Source organism: Plecotus auritus, assembly GCF_963455305.1.
Source record: "Plecotus auritus genome assembly, chromosome: 2".
Lineage (NCBI taxonomy): Eukaryota > Metazoa > Chordata > Mammalia > Chiroptera > Vespertilionidae > Plecotus > Plecotus auritus.
In genome coordinates this window covers 142,309,505-142,318,908 of record NC_137771.1, presented here as the reverse complement: position 1 = coordinate 142,318,908, position 9,404 = coordinate 142,309,505, and the positions used below count along the sequence as shown (strand labels likewise).

The 9,404-nt window shown below is 38.7% G+C and overlaps 1 protein-coding gene across 1 annotated transcript; it reads right to left on the bottom strand.

The window, feature by feature from the left end:
* Positions 1-7,498: 7,498 nt before the first annotated feature.
* On the bottom strand, positions 7,499-8,957 carry LOC308241218 (transcription intermediary factor 1-beta-like; the record flags this gene model as incomplete). The annotated part of the gene is given in 3 exon segments (XM_080654668.1): positions 7,499-7,749; positions 7,752-8,303; positions 8,306-8,957. Coding segments are annotated over 3 exon segments (1,455 nt in total).
* Between the last annotated feature and the right edge of the window lie 447 nt (positions 8,958-9,404).

Sequence of the window (9,404 nt, the reverse complement as noted above, 5' to 3'; positions counted from 1 at the left end):
ACGAGGCCAGCAGGGGAGGGCAGTTTGGGGGAACCAGGCCTACAGGGGATAACAGTTGGAGGCAACCAGGACATCAGGGGAGGGAAGTTAGGGGTGACCAGGCCAGCAGGGGAGGGCAGTTAGGGGCAATAGGGCTGGCATGGAAGCAGTTAGGCATCGATCAGGCTGGCAGGGGAGTGGTTAGGGGGTGATCAGGCTGGCAGACAGAAGCAATTAGGGGCAATCAGGCTGGCAGGCAGGTGAACGTTTGGGAGCCAGCAGTCCTGGATTGTGAGAGTTATGTCCCAGATTAGAGAGGGTGCAGGCTGGGCTAAGGAACACCCCTGGCCCCATGCTCAAATTTCATGCACTGGGCCTCTAGTGTAACCAGAAAGTTACATATGTGACTTATATTTCTGAATCCTGACTTCTTTTGTATAGTGATGTGATAGACCATCCACTTTTCTATTATCCACATCTTCTTTCTCAGACGTTATATGGAATTTACTCCATTGTTTCTATCTATGTATCAATATTTATTATGTTATTTATTTCTGAAAAAATTCACAATTTCCTTTTAGCAAACATTATTCCTTGTGCATGTTTGGCAAGTAGTAGATACTCAAGAAATGTTTGTTAAATTCATCTTGTTAGCGAATAAAACTTCATATTTTGCATACAAGTAACAAAGAATTTGTAGAAATGTTGAAAATCACTTTATTTTTTTAGTTAAGGAGGTAATTTCTTTATGTGAGTCCTTCATCTTTCTAAGTATCTAACAAGACCTCATTCTATGTATCTTCAGATACTCTGCATGTTTGCTTTAATTACTAGAGAGCAATTCATGCTAATTGATTTCAATTCCATTGATTCTGCAATTATGTATTAAGCACCTACTATATGTCAGGCTTTATTTTAAGTAGTGCAGATAGGACAGTGAACAAAAAGATATACCTTCTTTCCTGGACTAAAATTCTAAATATGGTATACAGGAAAGAACACAAAACAAATAATATAATCTGAAGTACTACAAAGACAATAAAATAAGAAAGTAGCTTTAGATTATGTGATTAGGGAAGGCATTTTTAATGGGTTGCAATTTGAGCTGAAAATTCTGTAATGAAAAGCAGTAGCTATACAATGAGGTGGGTGCAGACTATTAGAGATGGATGAAAGAACAATTGTTGGGGTCCTGAATCATGAATAGGCTTGGCATGCATGAAGAACAGCAAGAAAACTGATATGGCTGGAGCAAAGTAAAGCAGGAAATGAGGTCAGATAAGTGGATAATCCTAGTTTCAGTATATCCTTGTGCACAAGGCAAGCTAGTTGGATTCTTTTACACTGTATAAGAGCAATGAAAAGTCATTGGATTGTTTGGTACTTTTGGGTGACATGATCTTTTTTTTTTAATATATTTTATTGATTTTTTACAGAGAGGAAGGGAGAGGGATAGAGAGAGAAACATCGATCAGCTGCCTCCTGCACACCTCCTACTGGGGATGTGGCTGCAACCAAGGTACATGCCCTTGACCGGAATCGAACCTGGGACCCTTCAGTCTGCAGGCTGACACTCTATCCACTGAGCCAAACCGGTTAGGGCAGGGTGACATGATCTCATATATATGGTAAATATATTATTCTGTTACATGAAGAATGGATTTTAATGAAGTAGGTACAATTTGTTAGAATCAGAGAGAACATTTAGCAAGATGTTTTAGCAAAATGTGAAAAAAGATGATGTCCATCAAAAAGAAGTCTGTAATGGAGACCGACAGCAGAGATTGTGGCTTTGTACATCACTTTAATCTTTGCTCTGTACATGCTATCTAACACTTAGTAACCAATAATAGCTATTTTTGTTGAGTGTATATACAGTGCTCCAAGTTTTAGTTAAGACACTCTAATATATTGCCTGACACTTTCAATGACCAGAGAGTGAGGATGAAGTGTTATCTGGTTTTGATGTTCTTCTCAATGACTAATCCTTAAATGTGATAAAGAACTCTCTCTAGTTCTTCCCATAGGTTGGTTCTCAGCTTGGAGCATCCTCATGGTTACCTGCAGTCAATTTGTTCTATAGCTTCTTCTAGTTTTATTTCTACATACATCTATTTCCATCAGCCTTTCATCTTCAGGAATTACTCAAAACTATGGTTCCCTGATGGCATTTTTGTCACTTTTGTGGTGTTATAATAGATTTATTCAGTTTGAAATATCTTTTTTTTTCTAATGAAATTAGGGATGGGGAGAAAAAAGGTATTTTTATTCATGTTTAAATGTTAAACACTTCTTTAAGGGGTTTTTAATTTTTTCCTAAAACACAAATTTTAAATCTTCTCTTGAATATATAAAATAATTTATTGACTGATTATAAATTACCAGAGTAATAATCAATTCTTTTAAATACATCAGACAATGACCTCCATGATTTGAATTTTTTTTACCACTTTAGCTTAAACTCTGATCTCAACCCTCTATCCTATTTTAGTCACAATGGACTACAGAGTTCATATTCTTGTAATCAGTGTGCTCCTCATTTTTCAAGGCAATATTTATTGCCTGCTCTTTCCTGGCTTAAATTCTTCCAAGGTTTTTGACATAACTATAATGCCATTCTGACGTTATGAATTCTTTTACTTTTCTCTTAACCTAATTAGATGTTTTCTCTGTGCAGTTTTAGCATCTTAGGCATAGATCCATTTCAAAGCTTGTTATTACATTATGCTGTAATTTTTCACATAAATGTCTCCTTGCTAGGCTGTTAGCTCATTGAACAAAGACTATATCTCAGTTGCCTTCATAATTTCAGTGCCTAGCATCTCACAATATATGTGCTAAAACATTGCAGAATAATTCAATAGACCATGACATAGTTCTGAAATGTTGCATCTAGTTTAATATCAACACAAGAAGCTATAATAACAAAAGGTAGTAACAATTAATTTCAGAAATACTGTATCCTACTAGAGTTAATCACAGGAACTTCCCTTCAGGTCAGTCTCCACTTCTTGTCTTCTTTTTGAAGACAGAGAAAAACTTATAATCAAATCTTAAAAGTTTAATATAGTCATTCTGAGAAGTTATATTCACCAATTAGAATTGCCTACCTACACATCTTTTAGTTTTGTATACGTTATCCTAAAACTTATACGTATTCTCTTCTCTGGAATATCTTTGAATTATTTATATATGCCATGTTAAGCTCAATCCTACATAATAAAAGTGTAATATGTTAAGTGTCTGACCGATCGGTCGCTATGACACACACTGACCACCAGGGGGCAGACGCTCCAACCGGTAGGTTAGCTTATTGCTGGGGTCTGGCTGATTGGGACTAGGCGAGAGGGCTGGACATTCCCTGGAGCCCTCCTGTGGTCCCTCCCCAGCCAGCCGGCCCCAGTGGGCCCTGATTGGGACTGGGTGAGATGGCCCTGATTGGCCCTGATAGCCGGTCAGGCTGAGGGACCCCACCCATGCCCAATTTGTTCACTGTGCCTCTAGTAGAGAATAATTAACGTCATATTTTAAGGTTTAAAATGTTGCCCAATAAAATTGATCACTCATAAAGATTATATTTTCTATTTTTTAAATGGCTATATAAGTTTCCCATTAACCCTACTGTATTTTAAGTTTTTAAAAAAATAAAATGTGGCTTTCAATTCTTACTAAGAGTTTAAATTTATCTGCTCGCTAACCTCTTATCAAAGGAAATATATCTACTTATCTATTAATTAACTAGAGGCCCAGCACACAGGATTTGTGCACTAGTGGGGGCATGGCCTGTAGAGATCAGCCCTCTGTGGGAGCACCTCCCAGTCAGCAGAGCAGCTGTGGATCTGCTCTCTGAGTGGCTACTCCCACTATGGGAGCACACTGACCACCAGGGAGCAGCTCCTGCGTTGAGTGTTTGCCCCCTGGTGGTCAGTGTGCATCATAGTGATTGGTTGACCAGTCATTCTGGTTGTTCTGCCATTTGGTCGCTGAGCTTTTTTTATACTAGTATAGGATATGAATTTCTTATGAAAATAAGAATTTTTAACAATGGTTAGCTATACTTTTAAAGTTAATAAAGAGAAAAGGCAAAATGAGCTTGGATATTTTAAGGACAAAATTTCTTAAAATATGAACGTTTCAGGTGCCATATATTAATTTTATACGGGAGTCCTTCACCACATCTATATATAAAGTTCAGATTTATAAGGTACATAAATTAATTAAGCAATTGTTTGGCATTACCATGCTCAGAATTTAAACTTCTATAGATTTCATGATATATGTATTTTAGATTTCACTGCCTTCCATCAATTAAATAATCATCTCAATATTTTTGCTAATAATTTGCATAATGAACTCTTGGTATAAGATTAGCTTGTTTAGCTTATTTGTTATGTTCAAAAAGTCAGTTTAAAGATGTATCATAATTGGATTAATTGTAGATATAATTGATAACAGATTATTAAAAATGTGAATGTGTAAATAATAAACTTTTCAAGGTATAATCACATATAAACCATATGTAGTTTTGTACTGATGTAAAATATTTGTTGTTACGATAGTTTTTTTATATACTTTTCCAATTATTACATTCCCATTCTTACCCAAGTTTTGTTATAAAATGTACTAGTTACAGCAGAAGTCCTGGACACAACTATAAGTAAAGGAGAATCTGACACTGATGGTAGAGACATTCAATGAAATACGGAGGGCCTACTCTTCTCTGGGAGTTGCTGAATCTTTGTGTTGGACAAAAATAATTTTCCAACCCAGCCAGGGTGATTCAGTGGTTGAGCATTAACCCATGAAGGTCAGGGTTTGATTCCCAGTCAGGGTATATACCCAGGTTGTGGACTTCATTCCCAGTAGGAGCATGCAGAAGGTAGCCGATCAATGATTCTCTCATCATTGACATTTCTATACCTCTGTCCCCTTCCTTTCCTCTCTCTAAAATCAATAATAACATATTGAAAAAATAATAATTTTATCTGAAACACACGTAATGAGATTAAAAGTTCCACAGTGCCCAGTTATGCTCTAAATGCTCTCATTTGTCAATTCTTAATTATAATAATATTCAACTATAAAGTAAGGATTTAAGTAACTATTTATTCAGGGAAGCAAATTAGTGGTAATTTGCACAGAGTTAGACAGCTAAGTAAATGGTAGTCAAGGATTTTAAAAAGGCAAGGAGAAATAGTGCTCTTTTACCTTAAGGCACATTCTCCCAGCAATCTACAGATGATGTAGTTAATTAAAAGAGAACAAACTAAGTTAAAAAAAAATCTTCATTTACATTTCTCCTTACTATCTATGGTTGAATTAAAAACAAATTAAAAAAACTAGAAAAATATTAGATTAGTTAAACTTGGAAGATCAATTAGTAGAAACATAATACATATATATTTAAAACCTAAAATTTATTTCTTCCTGAATAAAAATACCACAGGATAATCACGTGCCTGCTTCTTGTTCAGAAATGGGAACGATATAATGATATTAATAACTTGTTTAAACTCCCTAGGGCAGTTAAGGAATGTGTCTATATTTTCATTATAATGAGGTATCATTTTACCTCTGAATATAAATTACAATTGTCAACTGAAATTATTAAAGAAAACATAGTAATGTTTACCTTATGGCCCTCAAGCAATCTTTTATCTCATTCAGATGTTTACCAGTATTTAACTGAGGTATATTTCCTTCTTCTACACCAATACTTCTCAAATTTATACATGGGATGGCATAAGTATTATAACATGCAATATATGTATGTACACAGGAGTAAGCTGGCAACAATTTTGAGGCCTTTATATGCAGCTTAATGATAAAACATTTTTTGGTCTCTATCATATTAATAGGAAAAGAAAAGAGAAACACAAGCTGCTGAATGTGTTAGATATTGAGTCAGTATACAATTTTCTTAACTATCATTTTAGAAATAAGAAGATTTACTTATTTTCACTGATTAAAAATATTTATTTTAAGTTTAAGCTTGAAATATCTTTCAAATTTGGATAATTCCATTCAATAATACAACTTTTTAAAAGCAACTTTTAAGTAGCAAGTGAAAGATACATAAAAAGGCAATAATGAATTATCATTAATCTGCTCAAAGGAAAAACCCTGTTTTGAATTTTGTCAATATATATTAATATACATTCTATTAGCTATTGAATATTTAATGTAATTAAATGTCAGTCAAGAGAATATATTTTAGCAATTAGTGTAATTCAAATAAATTTCAAATTGAAAAAAAATTCACATCATTTTCAATTTCTTTTTCACACATAACCTTTAAGTAAAACTCTACTTTTGGCTATTGGCTCATTATACTGGAAAACAAAGAGAAGGGAAGAAATAAGGAGTGTTTTGATGAAGCACTCTTATTTTGATGATGGTAAAACTCTCATGGTTAATCATATTATTTTTATAGTATTTAATGTATGATTCAAATCCACAGGCAGGGTTGTATACAATAGAACTTCTCTCTCCTTTTATATCATCCTGTCATTGCAGCTCAATTGTATACATGCAAACACACACACACACACATACACACACACACACATTTAAATAGTTTGTCCATAAATTTACCTACTTTTTCATAATATCTTATTCATCTTCAACTTAATACATTATTATGAATAATTTATTTGAAAAATAATATGAAAAATGCAATGTTCTTCCTTCTAGTCAAACAATCTATTGCTATAAATTGAGCAGCATATAATAACTATATATTCATCAATCTGCAAGATAAATTATAGATTTAATAAACTTTAGTGTAATGTTGTCTCTCTCATTCACCTTTCACTGATATATTAAATAATATTGTCATATGAAAGTGGTACCATTTCTATTCCCATTAATTTTTCGGCCCCAAACTTAACATTGATTATTTTGTTATTATCATTATTGAGTAGGCCATGGGATATTCTAAAAATGCAAGCCAATCAAAGTTTAATTAAAATTAGTCAATACTAAATCTGTGTTAAATTGATAATGCAAATATTCACATTTTAAGTGTTATAAAATTTCTATCAATTTTCTAAATTTCATAAACATAAAATCATTTCCTAGACTATATGAAATATATGGAAACAAAAAGTAAACAAACATAGAAAAAAGCTAGAAAAAGCCAAACAAAGCTAGAAAAATTAATTGAGCCTAAAAGGACACTTTTTAAATTTTTATTGGTAAAATCAGAGAAAATTAGATTTATATGAATACATAGCAATTTTGCAAACTTATAATCTTCCACCTGATTGCATTGCATTGTGCCTTCAGGAATGATCATTTCCAGTTTAGCCTCTATTAAATTTCAGGGCACTCAATCCTTTTCAATGCTGTCATTTTTCCTCTTCCTTTTTTTTTTTTTTTAACTTGTGAAGTTTTTATTAAATCCACAGAAGTGAAAACCTTATTGTGAGGGGCGGGGGAATGGGGCTACCAAGGAGTGGGAGCCAGACCACCAGAGGGGAAGGGCAGGGGTGACAGGACACACCCAGGCTGAGCTGGCTCAGGGGCCATCACCAGGGCCACTGGACAGCTCCTGGGCGCTCAGGCCTGCACCACGCAGGCTCAGCGGTGGGGGCTCCACCAGCACAGCAGAGAACTTGGTGTCACCAAAGGCCTCGTTCATCCGAGTCTCAAAGAAGCGCTGCAGGCCGGTCATGGACCGCACGTCTGCCTTGTCCTCTGTCAGCTTGTTGAACTGCTTGAACATTCGGCCCACATCCTGGGCAAACTCTTGAGGGGAGCTGTAGGGGGAGACAACTTCTCCTGGAGGCGGGCGCGGATCAGGGTCAGGTCCAATGTGCCACCAGGCTGATCCACAGAAAAGCTGGAGTCGGTAGCCAGCTGGTGCAGGGGCCGGCAGGGCTCGTGGCAGAAAAGGGCCAGCAGGACACGCTCACACTTCTGCTGGTTGGCTGGCGAGAGCTTGGCCACCACACCACTGCTGTCCCCGCCGTCCAGGCTCAGGCTGCCATCCTCCTCCTTCAGGTCAGGCAGCACGTGGCAGAGCGAGCAGCTCCACTCCTCCCCGGGCACGTCCTGCAGGGCCGGCAGGTGGCAGTGAAGGTGGAAGCAGAACTCGCACTGGTTGCACATGACCAGGTCGCCTGGCTTCTGACACACGCGGCAGATGGTGGCGCTGTCATCCAGGGCACCAGGGCCGCCAGCTGGGGCTGAGGTGCCCTCTGGAGCCACCATCTCAAGGCCAGAGCTGGTGCTGCCACTGGGGGAGACCAGGCGGGGGCCCTCCACACCGCGGACCTCCGCCAGAGCCATCAGCACAGGCTTCGTCCCAGGGCCCTCAGGGCAGGCGGGGCGCCGATGGCAGCCTCTGTCTCTTCCTCCTTGACAATGGCCATGCCAGGCAGGGGCTGGGCACCAGGGGTGTGGGGCGTAGTCCCCGGCTGCCTGGCAGCAGCTGCAGCTCCGTGCTCAATGACAATCAGGTTGTAGTCCTCGGTGCTGCTGCCTGGGAAGACCTTGAAGACTGGCGGCTGGCTGTCAGCTGTGAGGTCAAGATCCAGGCCCTCGAGGCTCACCCGGGGCACCTTGCGCATGAGGCCGCTCACTTCACCCTCACCTGAGCGGGTCCGTTTCATGCCGGACACGTGGGGCTCTGCACTCACGTAAGGGTCATCTGACACGAAACCATAGCCTTCCTGCACGTCCATGGGCTGGCTGCCCCCAGCGCCCTGCTTGCTGCTCAAGGGTCCTGGAGCCCGGGGAGGGGCCATGGGCGCAGGGCCCGTTGAGTTGGTGCCAGGAAGCTCCGCCACGATCTTGCCGAAGGCCTCAGCGCTCTTGGTCCGGGCGTTGAGGTCCCACTGGAACTTCATCTCGCCGTGGGGTTCCACGGGGTTCACGATCATCTTGAGAGCCCGGTGCAGCTGGAAGTAGATCAGCTTCTTGGAGAGCAGGAGGGCCGTGTTGTTGTCACTCTCCAGAGCCCACGAGCACTCCATTTTTTAAAAGGTTTCTACTGTTATATAAATGGAAAATACCATTAAGTGGATAAAGAATCAGAAAAAATTACCTCACTTCTCCTTAACAATTTCCCTTAACAAAATGTTTTTTTTTAAATTCTCTAAATCTATAGCTATAATGAAATTGCATATAGATATCTCTCCTTCCTTGAGAATGAATGAAATTGCTAGAGCAGGAAACAGATGTCAAAACAAATTCATATCAAAGCAGTGCAAGAAACTCTAAATGCACTCTATTACAAATATAGTCAAGGAACATTTAATTGGTTTCTTCTGTGTGACATCATGATGAGGAGGAGCGGGACAGAGGGGAGTACAGTTTATGTGACTTGTGACACCTAAAGAGAGTGAATGGCATTGGTGGTTCAAGAAACATGTGTTGCCCCACTGGCATGGCTCAGTGGTTGAGCATTGACCTATGAAGTA